General features: G+C 32.3%; 1 protein-coding gene across 1 annotated transcript; it reads left to right on the top strand.

Annotated features, from left to right (window-relative positions):
- Window positions 1-10,380: 10,380 nt before the first annotated feature.
- On the top strand, window positions 10,381-13,774 carry LOC111399629 (putative leucine-rich repeat receptor-like serine/threonine-protein kinase At2g24130). The gene is made up of 2 exons (XM_023027055.1): window positions 10,381-13,036; window positions 13,250-13,774. Exons 1-2 carry the CDS (start codon window positions 10,498-10,500, stop codon window positions 13,609-13,611), a joined length of 2,901 nt encoding a protein of 966 aa, XP_022882823.1. The 5' UTR covers window positions 10,381-10,497; the 3' UTR covers window positions 13,612-13,774.
- Window positions 13,775-15,649: the final 1,875 nt, after the last annotated feature.

The raw sequence follows: 15,649 nt of genomic DNA, 5'->3' as shown, positions 1-15,649 counted from the left end.
ATTGATAAAGATTCTTCCCATTGACTCATTTTCTCCTCTGCCAAACTTCTATGCTGCTCAGCTTCCATTTTTACCGTAGCCCTCTCTCCTTGCAAACGCAATGTCACAGATAAAGCTTCACTGGCTGTAGTCGAGGTGGCTTCACAGATAAAAAGAGTCAAATTCACTTCCTATTCTTTCCGTTTGAGCCTCATTTTTGGTTAAGAATGCATTTTGAAATACTAGATTAACGAAGAATATATGATTAAAAAATAGTAAAAATTTTGAATTTGCGTGTAATATTATTTTATCGAAGAATGTGTAGTTGAAAATAAAAAAAAGAAAAATATATATTAAAAATAATGATGTTTGATGATCAAACAAGGGAATGTATAATGACTAGTGTTCTAAAAAGCGTAACGCGTGACAAGACGTTGAGGCCAAGCTTCGAGCCAGGCGTGCCTAGTCAAGGTTGAGACATAAAAACACGTATATTATATTATCAATCTAAAAATCATTTAATAATATATACAAATTATAGTAACAAATGCAGTTTTAAGAGATTAACAAAAGAAATATATTTTCGAACTATAAACAAGATTTAGTATAATAATGCTAATTGAAGGAAATATAATTAATTAACTTAATAAAATATAAATACTCATTTATACAATAGTACAATACACTAGAATCAAACTTACAACACACTACACCCAAACTAAAGGAATTATTACCCAACATCGAAAATTTACAACAAAATCCTCGAAGATACCCCCTGTAAATTAGTGGGCCAATAAGTGGGTAAACAACTTTTTGAGCCTTTCAATCCAATTGGTTAAGAGTTAAAAATCTATATTTATAATAATAATAATAATAATAATAAAGTGCGAGCGTTGAAATTAGCTGTTCAGGCCCTAGGCATGGCGTTGCCTGGGTGTTCTATTTGCAACATTGATAATGATTACATTTAATGTTGAGGACAGATTTTTTTTATATTAGTCGAAGGTGAATAAATATTAAGATAATTTTGTCGTAGGGAAAATATTTGTGCATAAAAAGTTTTATTCATTTTTAGAGATAAACTCATAATATTGTATTTATTGTAAGTGTAAAGATATTGAATTTGCAATTTTTAAATCTTGCTGAATTGATATATCACTAGTATTTATATATACATATTATATAAATCATCAGTTAATATATGTTAAGGTTATTTGTGATAGCGGAAAAGTTTGTGGCTTCATGGATAGAAAATACTACTCATTTTCAGAGATAAACCCAATATTTTTATTTTTTGTCAGTGTAAAAACATTGAATTTACAATTTTAAATACATAATGAGTCTTTTATTTCCAGACTTCGAATGTATATTGGCATATTATATTTACCGTTGATAGACAAATGGTAAGATCATTTGTAATTTATGAATGAGTGAAGATCTTGTTCATCGAAAATATTTCTTGTTTTTCAAATGTATATTGAGGTCATTTGTGATAGGTAGGAAAGACTCGTGAATAAGAACAAACAAATAATCAGGATTACCATATATAACACAAAATTTGTCCACCGATTCCTTCGAGTTGAGCCTCTCGCCTCTTCCTTAGAGAAAGACGATCAAACAATAAATGACCTACTTAACTCAGTGATTAGAGTATTAGTTTCATATAACGAGAGTCATTGGTTCCATACATAAAATCATAAGTATAGATACAAGCCTTTTTCTGTATTAGTATAAATATATTCAATTTATAATTTTGAGAATCTATATTTTATTGGTCTTTTATGTAATACCTTAAAAAAGGAGGAAGAAAAAGAAAAAAAAAAAAAAAAAGGAAAGTTCACCTACGTTGTTATAAAATAATTGGTTTATACTAAGCTTGAAGTTCTCAATTTCGAAAGGTAAATAAAAAGTTACTTATTGCAAAGTTATGTTAAATTTTAGGGTTGTCGAATTGTTAGTTTAAATTCAATTTGATTGAAAGGGAATTATTGAATTAAGTATAATAAGTAATGTAATTAAGTTAAATGAAGGAAAAATTAACTTAAATAATTAAATGAACTTTAGAAATCACTTAAACATGAAAAGATTAAGTTTTGGTGTCGCCTATTTAATTATCAATGTTTTTTAAAATAGTTAATTGTTAATCTAAAAATGATATCATATTTTAGGCGGTGATACGGATATTGGGACAACTTACCAACCAAGTTGATTTTGCGTACATAGTTCAGTGAGTGAAAAATTTTAAATAATTTCAAAGTATTTATAAATTAAATTATGTGAATCATTTGTTCAATTATATGATTATCACAAAAGTTTATTTTACTATGATACATGTGAAATTTCAAAAATTGTATATAGTACATTTGTAAATTGGATTGTGTGACATATGTGATATTGAGATTGACCAAAAAATACTCATGATTATATACTTCTTCTAGTTCACTGAGGGGCATTGGTCCTGTTTTGTACTACACTGAGAGGTCTTGGATAGTGGATGAAGGGGTATTGACTGTGTAAATACAGTTCACTGAAGAGCCTTAGCCATGCTCTATAATTGAGTATTAGAGGTCTTGAGACCCGCTTTTGTTCACGGAGGAGCCAAAGGCTAGTGGCGAAAGTTCTTAGCCCGAGCAGCGAATTACAGACTTTAGTCAGATGGTACATTTTTTGTGGATTACATGTAGTGTGATGAGATGATATTATAAATTTGAGTTGATGATCATATCATGACTATGAGATTATATATTTCACTATTATGAGGATGTCTCACATCTTAACTATTATTATACGTTATTATACTTTGGACTATTAAATGAAATAAACTCGATTTTCGATAAAAATTTATAAATGAAAAAGTATAATTATTTTTGAACTTCTCACTCATTGAGTTATCAACTTATATATATTTTCTACAAGTAGCAATTGGTTCTTTATTGCTGGAGGAGCCTAATGACTTCAAAGTGATAGCCACACTAGATATTGAGTGTTATAATTCATATTGATGAAGCACGAAGTAAATATTTTGGACCCATCACATTAAATTTTACATAAGCATTTGATTTTGGCACATTATTTGTAGTAACTCATAGTCATATTTGATGATAGATTTGACATCTAATCAGTATATATCATTAGCGCATGTCACATTTTGGATCCACTAGGGTGATTAGAGATGGGTTGTGTCAGAATCGTATCAGACCATGGTTTTTGAAAATATTCATTGTTCATACATTTGTATATCATACATATTCAGTGTATATGATCACATGTTGTGGTGGCAGAAATCATGGGCTCTCAAACTTTTGCTACTTGATTGTTTGGAACCTAAAATGATAAAAGCATAATCTTAGCGGATACAAAAATGACTAGCATGTGAATATGGTAGTTGGAATGATCTAATGATCAGAAATGTTAGTAATTGTTGGGTTGGAACTATGGCGTATGTAACCTATTGAGATTTGAACAAATTTTGATGATTTTGCACGTTGTTTATGTATAGGCATTTGAAGTTATAGATGTTACAACTACTTAATTATCACTTTATATGTAGAATTACATAATTTTTTTTATGTATAATATAGGAAAATCTTTAGTTATAGCTTGCACAGTAAATTCAAGGAAATAATATAATATGTGGGATTGGCGACAATTAGTGAGGAATTTTAGTTATCTTGGAAGCCAAATGGTCATTAGTATTATTAAAATTTTGTGGTTATTTGTGGCCACTTATGTGGGATGATGATAGAACTCATGATGGTGTATACTTATGCTATATGATAAGAAAATGTGGAAGATAAAATGATGATTTGTTGATTTATAGATAACAATGTGTTATTGCGCATTTTAGGCATCAGGGAAATTAACGGTGATTCCAATTATTCCAATTATTTATGAGTTGTTTGGTTATAAGGAATATAAGTAAAATAGGGACATATTTTACAATGATCACTTATTATGGGGTAATTTGTTGTTTAAGGAAAAAAATTAAATGGATATGTATATTCAAGTATGTTTATGTAATTCGAGAAGAAAAAAGGGAAAGCAGAGAATGGTAGAGTTGGAATTTATTTAGATTAGAAAATTAAAATATGAAATCTTGATGGTATATAGATGTGTGAAATGTTCATGTAATAAATATGAAAGTTATTATTTTGTGATCTTAAGGAAATTGATATAATTAAATATTTTAAGTCATACGATATGACGATAAACGACAATGTTACATAATCATAACATGATATGGTGAATAGCATGTAAATGAATGTAATGGTTGTCCTATAGCAAAATAATGTGATGATAGATTTGAGTTATTAAATTAATTAATTTTGTTAAGGCCATTTGTTGGATTATTGTGTTATATTACATACAATTTGGAAGCATTAAGCTAAATTTTGAAGTTAAGATGAATTTATTCAAATTTTAGTGATGTAATTTTTGGACTATTTTCAATTGTATTTTTGGATCATGAACAAAGTATTTCATTTTTTTCAAAATATGTTTGTTAAGGAATATATGGATGACCTATTGGAAATGTCTGAAGTTTAAGATGATCATCAAGTATAGATTTTACTCATTGTGAAATAGTATCTTTGGGTTACATCTTAATTAAAGGTCTTTATGTGATATATAAGAAGGATTATGCATTGATCATAAATCAACAGCCTATTTATGAAATAAGAGTATAGATTTTCATAAATTAAATATTATTATTGTCTCTTCATAGAAAGAAAGAACAAAATTTGTATAGGTATAGAAATATTAAAAGTTTTGCTATCAGGAAATTTTGAGGAAATATTTGCTCTTATATCTAAAGATGATAAGTGATTGATTCGCAATAATGATTTATGTTATAGTTTAGAAAGTGTTTTGTAAATGGAATGATAAAATATGGATTATGTTCTAGATTGTTAAAGAGGTGTGATTAGAATATGATATATGTTTGGCTATACTGCCATTTAGGAATTGTGGTGCTATCACATGGTGGGAAGATCAATACTTACTACCCACATAAGCATAAGGTATATTTGTGTTCGAAAATGAGTTGAACTTGAAGTTGTGTTTATATTATCACTAGGTGACAATGTGAAAAGCTAAGAATATCACATATTTATCATTAGGATAGTATTTAAGTTATTGGTACAACATGTTTTCTATATGTCCGAGGCTTAGTAAATAGACATCAAATTTAACTTATGCTATAAGATTATTAGTAGAGTTGAATGAAAATCTTACATATGAAGAAGAATCGGTTCAGATATTGGACAGAGAGGAACATGTCTTGCGTAGTAAAACTATTCCTTTAGTTAAAGTCTCATGGAGGAATCATGTAATAGAAGAAGCAACATGGGAAAGTAAAAAAGCAGATGCGTCCTTGATATCTACAACCTTTTTATGTCCTCGATATCTACAAATTTTTTGTACTTATTCAATTGAATTTCGAGGACGACATTTTTTTAAGGGGTGAGTTTTGTAATACTTTTCAAAAGAAGAAGGAAAAAATTTTGAAAGTTCATCTATGTTGTTAGAAAATAAATGGTTTATACTAGGCTTGAATTCCTTAGTTTCGAAAGGTAAGTATAAAGTTACTTATTGCAAAGTTATGTTAAATTTTAGAGTTGTCGAATTGTTAGTTTAAATTCAATTTTATTGAAAGATAATTATTGAATTAAGTATAATAAGCTATGTAATAAAGTTAAATGAAAGAAAAAATAGTTTAAATGATTAAAGAAACTTTAGAAATCACTTAATCGTGAAAAAATTAAGTTTTGATGTCACCTATTTAATTATCAGAATTTCTTAAAATAGTTAATTGTTAATTTAAAAATTATATCATATTTTAGGCTATAATATGGATATTGGGACAGCTTTCCAACCGAGTTGATTTTACGTACATAGTTCAATGAGTAGAAAAACTTATGTAATATAAATTAAGTATATTATTAAATTATGTGCAATTATGTGAATTATTTGTTCAATTATATGATTATCATGAAAAAAAAAATTACTATGATACATGTGGAATTTCAAATATTGTATATAGTACATTTGTGAATTGGATTGTGTGACATATGTGATATTGAGATCGATCAGAAAAGTACTCATGATTATATATTTCTTTTAGTTTACTAAGAGGTTTTGGCCATGTTCTATATTAGACTGAAGGGACTTGGACCATGGATAAAAGGGTTTTGATTGTGTACGTATAATTCACTGAGGGGTTTTGACCGTATTCTATAATTGATTATTAGAGATCTTGAAACCCGCTTTTGTTCACGGAGGGGCCAAAGGCCAGTGGCAAAAGTTTTTAGCCCGATGAGTGAATTACAGATTTCAGTTAGATAGTACATCTTTTGTTGATTACATGTAGTGTAATGAAATAATATTCTAAATTTGAGTTTAAGATTATATCGTGACTATGAGATTATATTTCACTGTTATGAGGATGTCTCACATCTTGACTATCATTAGACGTTATTATACATTGGACTATTAAATGATGTAAACTCGATTTTCAATAAAAAAATTATAAATGAAAAAGTATAATTATTTTCGAATTTCTCCATTTACTGAGTTATCAACTCATATATTTTTCCATGATTTTTCCTACATGTAGCAATTGGTTTTTTATAGTTGGAGAAGTCTAATGATTTCAAAGTGATAGCTACACAACATATTGAGTGTTATGATTCATATTGATGAAGCACGAACTAAATATTTTTGGCCAATTTCATTTTATTTTGAATAAGCATTTGGTTTTGGCATACATTTTTGTAATAACACATAGTTAGCATTGGTGATAGATTTCACATCTAGCCAGCATCTATCATCAGCGTATGTGATGTTTCAAGTCCACTAGGATAATTCGGGATGGGTTCTGTCATTATATGTATGCATATTATATTAATTAGCGGAAAATAAATAGTAAGGTCATCCGTGGTAGGGGAGAAGAGTACAAACATAAGACTGAAAAAATGCTAGTTGATTAATTAGGATTGGTTGATAATAAATTCATTGTAAATTAAAAGACTTATATGATGGTTCCTTTCTATTTATAGAGTTATCTTTGTGAATTCTTAGAAGAAAAGATTTGACTCTTTTATTTTCTAACAAAGAAAATGTTTCAAATTTAAAAGAATTTGATTTCTTTACTAGGAAGAAACAGCAAGTAATGTGTTTTTAGGCTTGACTCCATTATTCCATCCTTATAGTTTAATTCTTTATAAATAAATAAAAAGTGACTATGTTTTAACTTTTTTAAGTCATTGATTACTTTTAGATCGTGGAATTTATATCATTAGTGCAGCATACACCGCCCATATTCGAGTACTCCTTTGATAAACTTTGTGTTATGGCTAGTCTTACTTTTCTCGATGGTATCTTTTAATAGAACGATGATTTTGAAAAAGTTTATTGCACTATTTATTTATAGTTAGAGTCATTTATTGGTCATTTTGAACTGCTAGTTAAAATAGTACCTGGGACGAGCATAGGAACATATAATAATTGATGTGGATATTGAAATCATAATGCTAGAGATTCATAAAGATTTTATGTATCACTATTCTTCGTGTGCGTGCATGCATAGTATATTACGGGCAATAAATAAGTGTTAAGGTCATTTCTGACGGGCAATATGCACATACATATTATTTTGCATCGACAGATAAGTGTTTAGGTCACTTGTGAACTAAAGGAATAATTTGTGCACAAGAAATGTTATTTTGTCATTCATTTTCAAAAATGTTAAATCGACTATTTCTAAACATATATTAAATTTATATATCAACGGTCTTCAATTATTTTCTACAATCAGTAAATGAATATTACGGTAATTTATTATAGACAAAATTTTCTACATACAATATAAAAAAATAAAAAATAAACCGGCGAACTAATTAGGAGATTAATGGACAATAATTTGAATGGGAAACTAAAGACTCATGGACCAATGTTGGGTAGTTACCATGTTTAATTTTTAAGCCGACTCATAATCACTTGCTAAAATTCAACTATTATGTTGTAAAGTTTGGAATTTAATTGTAACCAAGCAATAATTTTCTTAAAAATAAAATAAAATAAACATAGTGGCAGCATACACCGCCACCATTTCTTTTTCTTCAGCACGTTTTATAATAAATAGTTTTTAAGGTATAATATTTAGAGCTATTTATTGGTCAATTTGTACTGCCAGTTAAAATAGTACCGGCCCAGCCTCCTTGATCATTTCCACCAATTCACTAGGCATTTCTTTAGTGTTTTGACTAACAAAAGTTAATTTCATAAAATAAATTGAAAAAATATAATTTATGATATTGTAGTACATTTGGAAACATAGAATATTTACATTATTGCACAAAACTACAGTTTAATTCTATTTAGTACTGTTTATTAAAACACTTTAATTATTAAGAGAAATCAAGCGTTTTTTTTTTTTTAATGAAAAAAATAAGCACAAGAGAAAATGAAAAGAAAAAAAAATCATAATTAAGGTGACAATGAGTTGATTTGAGAGGAAATTGAGTGTGTTGAGTTGATTTTAAATCGTATTCGATAAAGAAAAAAATGACATTTTACTTAAATGGCTATTTTTACATTTTGTGATTTTTCATTAAAAAAATGTTGGAGAAGCACCACGATAGTTTTAGAAAAAATGAAAAGAAAAAAGTTTCCCTTAAAAGGCCTTTATTCAAATTCAAATTATTAATAACTCAAAATCCGTAAACCAAGGCAAGATATGATAAGCTTTTTCTTTCACATCATCTCGATTTTCTTAAGACTTAATTCTCATCAGACATATGATTGATTTGCATCGTTTAAAACTTTTCTTTCTCGTTTTTCTTTATTCTCGAAAGACATGTAATAGATTTTTCGTCTTGTAAACTTGTGTTTTCTTATTTGCTACGCCCCTCAAATTTTTGGTAAAATTTTTCCAAATAAATATCAAGGCTTAGATGTGAGAAAATTTTACTTTTCCACGGAGCATCTCAATTTCGATGCTTGTATTTGAATTGCGTTAAAACCACTTATGCTTCGGCTTTTAACTTACTAAGAATTTTAGACGAACTCTTTCTAATTGAATTATAATAAACTTCCACTAGTTACTAGCCAACCAAATAAGTAGGATGTGCGTATAATTAATTACTTGTTTCTTCTTAAAGTTACCTATTTTTACTTATTTTATCTGAAAAAAATCTACCGAAAACTCACATTGGAGATTCGCCACGATTTATTTTAAGAGCACGGTTGAAATCATGAGTCAAATTAGACTGCGCTTAATTAATTATTTAATTATGTTTACACTCTGTTTGAGAGTGATTTTTTTGTCCAAAAAATTGATTTTTTGACCTTTATTTCACTATTCCAGCCATCATATTTGGGGCCTATTTGGGAGCGATTTTATCACCCAAAAAATTGATTTTTTAACTGTTATTTCATTATTTCAATCGTCATATTTGACTTCTTCTATCACAGATGAACTCCACTTTTCTCCTAACGATCAAAAAATCAATTCTCAAAATTACTCCCAAACAGGCTCTTGACTTCTTCTCTCACAGTTAGATCCCACTTTTCTCATAACGGTCAAAAAATCAATTCTCAAATTCATTCACAAACAGGCTCTTAATAGTAATTGGATCAAATGCCCGACCAATGTTTATATGTTTATAAACTAAGTCAAAATACAATGCACTGAGGTTTAGCCAAGAGCCCTGTTTGCCGTAGCTAAATTTATTCACTTTTTGAATTCCCTTTCTTAACTTTTCTTGGATGCTGATCTCACACCAATGCTTAACTAAGCAACCTTTCATAGTAAGTGCCAACTTTTTATTTCCTAATAAAATGGAAACATCGTGATTGCTTGGTTGGTAAAATTGCTAAAAAGGTTTAACCGCACATATCATGGGATTCACAATTTTCCAATCACACACTTCATTAACTTTTACAAAATATGTGAAAACTTTTACCAAAGATTTTATCAAAGAACCATTGAATATACACTAGTATAAATAAGAGTGACATCAACATGCACAATGCACAATGCGAGCTCGACATCCCTACCAGAATTAAAAATTTCCCATTTACATATATTATCCTATCGTCAAATCTTAACGTGCTTATAACTTAAATTATCTTAAATTTTACAACGCATCATCCACTAATCCCTCAAGGAACCACATAACACATAGTTAGGCCTAATTACATGTAAACCACCAAATGTACGCCACCGTTGGAAGAAAATGAATTTGAGAAAAAAATAAAATTTAATAAATTAGGACCAAACAAGGGCGTACGCTTACGTGGCAACAAGTGTTCATGCTCATTGTCAACGATTGGTTTCATATAAATTTTGGCAGAAAGGGTTCCAATTTCTTGCATTAACTTCTTAGGGTTGGACATCACTAGTGACACCCTTGTAACAAAGTGCACAGCATTTTCCCTCAACCCACTTTCATATACACTAGTCTCTCTCGAAGTTCTTCCTTCTTTCTAAAGATTCGATTTGATCGTTTATATACAGTAATGGGGTATCAAAAATTTTCCGCGATCAATTTGCTTCTCTTGATCATAGTTTTTTACGTGGTATGCGCAGAAAATGGGACACAACTTTTGGACGATCGAACTTCCCTTGTATCGTTCATGTCTCAAATCACTCATGACCCTGAAAATGCTTTCGAGAATTGGAATTCTCCTGATGTATGCAAGTGGTCAGGTGTACTTTGTGACGAGAATGGGAATATTGTAAATCTTACTTTAAGTGAAAAATCGCTGCAAGGAACTATTGCGCCATCTCTTTCCAAGCTTTCTTACTTGATGATTCTTGATCTGTCCGGGAATTTCTTTAAAGGTCACATCCCTGCTGAACTTGGTTCTCTTTCCCAACTCCAAGCGATCAGCTTATTATCCAATCGTCTTGAAGGACACATCCCAAATGAGTTGGGATTTCTTCATCAATTAGAGTATCTTAATTTGGGAAGTAACAAGCTAACAGGTGACATACCCATGTCAATTTTTTGTAATGGCACTTCTCTCAAGTATTTAGACCTTTCCAACAACTCACTTACTGGTGAAATCCATTGGAAGAATCAATGTGAGCTGAAAGAGCTGAAATATCTCCTCCTTTGGTCGAACCATCTTGAGGGAGAAGTTCCTCAAGCCCTTTCAAACTCTTCAAAACTAGAATGGCTCGACTTGGGGTCGAACTCACTAACTGGAGAGTTACCATCTAAGGTTGTGGGTAAAATGGTACACTTGCAAAGTCTGCAGTTGTCCTACAACCGGTTCTCAAGTCATTTTGGTAACACTGACCTTAAACCATTTTTTGCTTCTTTGGCAAATTGCTCTAACTTGACAGAACTCAATTTGGCAGGAAATCATCTTGGGGGAGAGTTGCCTTCTATTATAGGTACTCTCTCTACTAAACTTGAAAAGTTAAATCTTGATGATAATCATATTCATGGTCCAATTCCTCCACAAATTTCAAACCTTGTCAATATCACTCTACTGAACTTGTCTAATAATCTCCTCAATGGTTCAATCCCTCCTGAAGTTTTTCAACTGGGGACACTGGAGAGAGTGTATCTATCGAATAATTCACTCTCTGGCCATATTCCCCCAGCTTTTGGCAATGTTTCCCATTTAGGCCTCCTTGATTTGTCAAAAAACAAACTCTGCGGTACAATCCCTGACAGCTTTGCTAAGCTTTCTCAGCTAAGAAGGCTCTTGCTTTATGAAAATCAGCTCTCAGGTACAATCCCACCAAGCTTAGGACAATCCATTAACTTCGAAATTCTTGACCTTTCTTACAATAGGATTTCAGGGACAATTCCAACTGAAGTTGCCGGTTTGAGTAGTTTGAAACTATACTTGAACTTATCCAGCAATCACCTGCAAGGGCATATTCCGCCAGAGCTGACAAAAATGAACATGGTTCTAGCAATTGACCTATCATCAAACAACCTCTCAAGCACGATCCCTTCCCAACTTGGAAGCTGTATTGCTCTAGAGAACCTCAACCTTTCCCAAAATATTTTTGAAGGGCTACTTCCTGCGTCCATAGGAAACTTGCCATATCTCAAAGAACTTGATGTATCCTTCAATCAATTAACAGGAGAGATACCAGATTCTCTGCAGGCTTCATCTGCTTTGAAGCAACTGAATTTTTCTTACAATAGCTTCTGTGGAAACATAACAAAGAATGGTGCATTTTCGTCCCTAACCATCAAATCTTTCCTCGGGAATAACAGGCTTTGTGGTTCTATAGAAGGCATGCAAAAATGTCACAGGAAACAAACTCGCAATTTATTAGTGGCAATTCTCCTGTCATTGGTCATCACTCCTATTTTCTGCATAGCTGGATATCCTCTAGTACTCAGATCAAAATTCAGGAGGCAGTCACTGGTTTTTAATCTGAAGGGCACTGAAGATGGAGAAGAAGCAGTGAGAAACGAAAGAAAATACCCAAGAATTTCTCATCGACAACTCATGGAAGCCACGGGAGGATTTAGCCCCTCAACCCTGATCGGATCAGGTAAATTTGGTCATGTTTATAAAGGAGTCATTCAAGATAACACGAAGATAGCAGTGAAAGTTCTGCACTCTAAAGCAGATGGGGAAATTTCCTGGAGCTTTAAAAGGGAATGCCAAATTTTGAAAAGAACCAGGCACAGAAATTTGATCAAGATCATAACAGTATGCAGCAGGCCAGATTTTAATGCCATTGTCCTTCCCCTGATGCCAAATGGAAGCCTTGAAAATCACCTGTATCCAGGCCATGGACCAAAGCACGGATTAGATTTGGTTCAGCTTGTGAGCATTTGCAGTGATGTGGCAGAAGGGATGGCCTATCTGCATCACTATTCACCAATCAAAGTTGTGCATTGTGATCTTAAGCCGAGCAATATTCTCCTCGATGATGATATGACAGCTTTGGTCACTGATTTTGGCATCTCAAGATTGGTAAAAGTTGCCGATGAGAAAATTTCTGTCAATGATTCAGCAGTTTATTCCTTCGGCTCTACAGATGGTTTGTTTTGTGGTTCAGTTGGTTATATTGCTCCCGGTAAGTAAGATTCATAATATTCTAATCATAAAATATCTGAAATTCAAAAAAAATATGCGAATTATTTGACGTAAGAACACAAAATTCTGCACAGTACTACATAGCATGTCACGTTTTAACGTCTAAATCTTTTTTTCTTTTTCTTTTTTTGCATGATTATTTATGTTGATCATAATACCACTGACCAATCTCAACTTGTCTCTCCAATTGCAGAATATGGAATTGGAAAGCAGGCATCACCTCAAGGAGATGTTTATAGCTTCGGGGTGCTTCTTTTAGAGATTGCGGCAGGGAGACGCCCAACGGACGTCCTTTTTAAAGAAGGTCTGACTCTTCACGAATGGATTAAAAAACACTACCCAAACAGGCTAGACCCAATTGTTGAAGAAGCCATAGAAAGGTGTGTACCATGCACCACCATTCAACATGACAGCAGGAAGATCTGGCATGACTTGATCTTGGAATTGATCGAACTTGGGCTAATCTGCACACAGTACAATCCTGCCAGTAGACCAACCATGCTGGTCGTAGCTTATGAAATCCGTTGTCTGAAGCAGTATCTTTATAGTCCTTAAACCAGCTCATTGAATAAGCATCAAGAAACTAAAACAAAATTTTTGTATCAACACTGGCAACAAAAAAAAAGATTCTGCAGATAATCGAAGGGCACTTTTTTTTCTGTTATATAAGCTTTATTATAGCCAGGATTAAACTATTTCAGGAGGATTCAAATTTTCATTGCCATGGAGTTCTGTAGATTTTATCTTTAAACTTGACAAGCAGTCATTTCCAGATTTTTTGCCTAAGATTTTTTCTTGGTAAATTAGAAGACCAAAGAATATCAATGCTTCATATAATATTGCTAATCGCTCTAAATTGTTGGCCCTATGGTTACTTGTACATAGTGGTGTCAGCCTATGTCCAGCTGCCCAGTTCCAGGTGAATCAGCATGCCGAGTGTTGTGCACAGTTGGTGCCGAGCATGGGTAGGCAGGCACCCATTTGCTATGCAAAAAAAAATAATAATAATAATAATAATAATAATAATTTAAAAAGGTGTGAGCCCGGTGGCTTGCCCAACTTTTTGTGTTAGACGTTGCACTTTTCTGTAAGGATGACCTGGTCTGGAAGCAAGAAAGTGTGGTTTGAGGCTTTGAGCCATGCCACCCTAAAAGCGAGCTGAACCGGGCTGATGCAACCAGCCTGCTTTAAGCCTCTACCTGGACATGCAACTAATCAAATGCAGCCTTTTGTTTGGGCAAAAAAGATAAACATTGTCAATGTAACCTAATCACTGTCAAGCACTTAAAAGGACAATTAGTTTGTTTTTTATTTTAAAAACATATTTCTAACTTAATGCATCAGTGATGAAAGCAAATAATAATCATTGAGCAGTCGAATAGCTCTTAAAAGCCTTCTTTCATCCTACCATCACCGCATCACGAATACTAATTAATTATTATGTCACAGAAAGCTAGTGGAATTATTTAACTCACTATCCCCTGAAAGATGTGATGTAATGTAATGTGCTTAAAAACTTTCATGATTGAGAAACCAAGATCTTGGGTAATATTTTAGCTATAGCGGTAATCTCCTTGACTATTCATGTATCTGTAACTGTAATCTTAACCAACCACTAGTTGAGAATCTAATCATATTCACATTAACACCTTAAAAAATAAAAATAAAAACTTTGAATTAACCAAAGAGAGTTCATTGATTTGGAAAACACATCAGTCCTTTGCCAAATGGTTACCTAATTACCCCACATACAAATGAAGAAAAAGAAATGAATAAGAGAAGCAAAAGAAAGGGCACTCACAATTTGGATAGTTACGTTCTGTTCCAAGCACCTTTGATTGCTGCGTGCAACATCAGGAAGAGTGCAGCATGATGGTGATGCAATATGTTGGATATTGGTTAAATAAATCGAGAATTGAAAAATCGATTAAAGTTCGTATCGACTTCGGCCAAATACTCAAAAGCTCGACTCAATCCGTTTAAGCAAAATTGTTTGCCACTTCGCCGCTTCGAGGCGCACAAACGGAGATCGACCTGCCCGGTCAGGTCGCTGGGGTCGGGGGAGCGCCCCCGAAAGAGAATTTTGATTTCTCTGCATGTATTGAAGGGTATATTTGGCATTTCGAAAACCAATATCGAATGAATGAGAAATTACGAAAAAGGACGAAAATCAGTGAATAGACACCTTTTCATAAAGGTGCATTGTTTGGAAAGGGTGCATGGTTTGGCCTCAACCATTTCGTCCACACCCTTTCATGGTCTATAAATAGGACCCTTTGGGTGTCCTATTCCAAACAATTTGATATGCAAAACGTCTCTCATCCTCTCTTCTGTCCAAAATCAAAATCATTTCATTTATTTTGATTTTCCTTCATTTCATCCTTGGAGTACATAAGCCTAAATTTGATTCGTTGTACTTGTGTTTTGGAGTGCTACAAACACAAGTGTAGCCATTGTATCTTGGGAGTCGATTGCCGAAAGCCGTAGGCACCGTTGCGGGGCAAATTCGACTTAAGGACAAAGAGTCCAACTCTTGCCTTGGTTTTGTCACCATCATTATACTTATTTCGGCGTCACTATTCACAAAAATCAT

This window comes from Olea europaea, chromosome 9 (assembly GCF_002742605.1).
Source record: "Olea europaea var. sylvestris chromosome 9, O_europaea_v1, whole genome shotgun sequence".
Classification (NCBI taxonomy): domain Eukaryota; kingdom Viridiplantae; phylum Streptophyta; class Magnoliopsida; order Lamiales; family Oleaceae; genus Olea; species Olea europaea.
This window is presented reverse-complemented; position numbering and strand designations above follow the sequence as displayed.